The 1,636-nt window shown below is 36.7% G+C and overlaps 1 protein-coding gene across 1 annotated transcript; it reads left to right on the top strand.

Annotated features, from left to right (window-relative positions):
* Positions 1-50: 50 nt before the first annotated feature.
* On the top strand, positions 51-1,076 carry LOC106511508 (uncharacterized; the record flags this gene model as incomplete). The annotated part of the gene is given in 1 exon segment (XM_014000257.1): positions 51-1,076. A coding segment is annotated over 1 exon segment (1,026 nt), but the record flags the coding sequence as incomplete, so codon positions are not given.
* Positions 1,077-1,636: the final 560 nt, after the last annotated feature.

The raw sequence follows: 1,636 nt of genomic DNA, 5'->3' as shown, positions 1-1,636 counted from the left end.
CCCTAACCCTAACCCTAACCCTAACCCTAACCCTAACCCTAACCCTAACCAATTAGCAGTTTATCACAAGGAGAATGACAATGCTGATATCCCCCGCTTCACACCAAAATCTGACTGGGCGCCGGCCTTAAGCCAATTACCGCCCCAAGTCACAACTCTTATTAATAATGATCTTAAATACATGAGAGAGAAGTTTAAAATTCATAATAACAAATCTAATCTTAGCAGAGACGAAAACAAAGCCCTAGAGGAACTAATGAAAAATAGAAACATTATTATTAAACCAGCAGACAAAGGAAGTGCAGTTATTATTATGGATAAGGAGCAATATTTATATGAAGGCTATAGGCAACTTAATGATACCAATTATTACTTAAAATTAACCAAACCTCTATACATAGAAACCGTGCCCATGGTTAAAAAAATAGTATATAATTTATACCATAAAAAGTTTATTAATGCTAAACAACGTAATTATTTAATAGGATCTTCTGAACCCAGGGCAAGATTATTTTATTTACTACCCAAAATACATAAAAAACCAGATAAATGGTCCATACCGTTCAAAGTACCACCAGGACGACCTATAGTAGCAGATTGTGGTAGTGAAACTTATTATACGGCTGAATATATTGATTATTATTTGAACCCATTATCTAATAAACATAAAAGCTATATTAAGGACACATATGACTTTATTGATAAAATTAAAAAACTGCACTTACCTGATAACGCTATACTCTTCACTATGGATGTCACAAGCCTCTATACTAATATTTTGTCCAAAGAGGGGATGGAAGCTGTAAAGAACATCTTCAAAAAATATCCTGATAAATCCAGACCTGAAAAAGAACTCCTCGAACTCCTGGAAATAAATTTAAGCAGAAATGATTTTGAATTTAACGGTGACTACTTCCTTCAAATTAAAGGCACAGCAATGGGCAAAAAATTTGCACCTGCCTATGCTGACATTTTCATGGCTGAGTGGGAGGAATCAGCATTGTCAAAATGTGAAAAGAAGCCCCTTCACTACTTTCGGTACCTTGACGATATCTGGGGTGTGTGGAACCACTCAGAGAGGGACTTTGAGGTCTTCCTGGACTCACTGAACACACATAATCCCTCCATAAAACTCACAGCCACTACAAACAACACATCGGTTGATTTTTTAGACACCACTACTTTTAAAGGCCCACACTTCAAAGAAACACATAACCTGGACGTTAAAGTCTTTTTCAAGGATACTGATTCACATGCACTTTTATTCAAAACCAGTTACCATCCAAGACACACTTACACAGGTCTCATTAAATCACAATTACTACGATTCCACAGAATTTGCACACAACAAGCAGATTTTAAAGCTGCAACCAAGGTGTTGTTTTCAGCTCTGTCCAGAAGGGGGTACTCAAGGTCCTTCCTGAGGAGGAGTTTTAAGACATTCCTGGAGACCAAACCCATGGCTGTTGAAACCATTTTACCTATTGTGACAAATTATTCACCCTCAGCGATGAAATTAGTGAGAAACATCAAAACAAACTTTGAAGCCTTTCAATTAGAAAGCAAATTGCTTACGGATTATAGGATAATTGCAGCCTATAGGAGGAATAAAAACCTAAAGGACTATTTAGTGCAC

The sequence above is a fragment of the Austrofundulus limnaeus genome, unplaced genomic scaffold, assembly GCF_001266775.1.
Source record: "Austrofundulus limnaeus strain Quisiro unplaced genomic scaffold, Austrofundulus_limnaeus-1.0 Scaffold2869, whole genome shotgun sequence".
NCBI classification, from domain to species: Eukaryota; Metazoa; Chordata; class Actinopteri; order Cyprinodontiformes; family Rivulidae; genus Austrofundulus; species Austrofundulus limnaeus.
The sequence above is the reverse complement of the archived record's forward strand: the minus strand, read 5'-3'. Positions and strand labels throughout refer to the sequence as shown.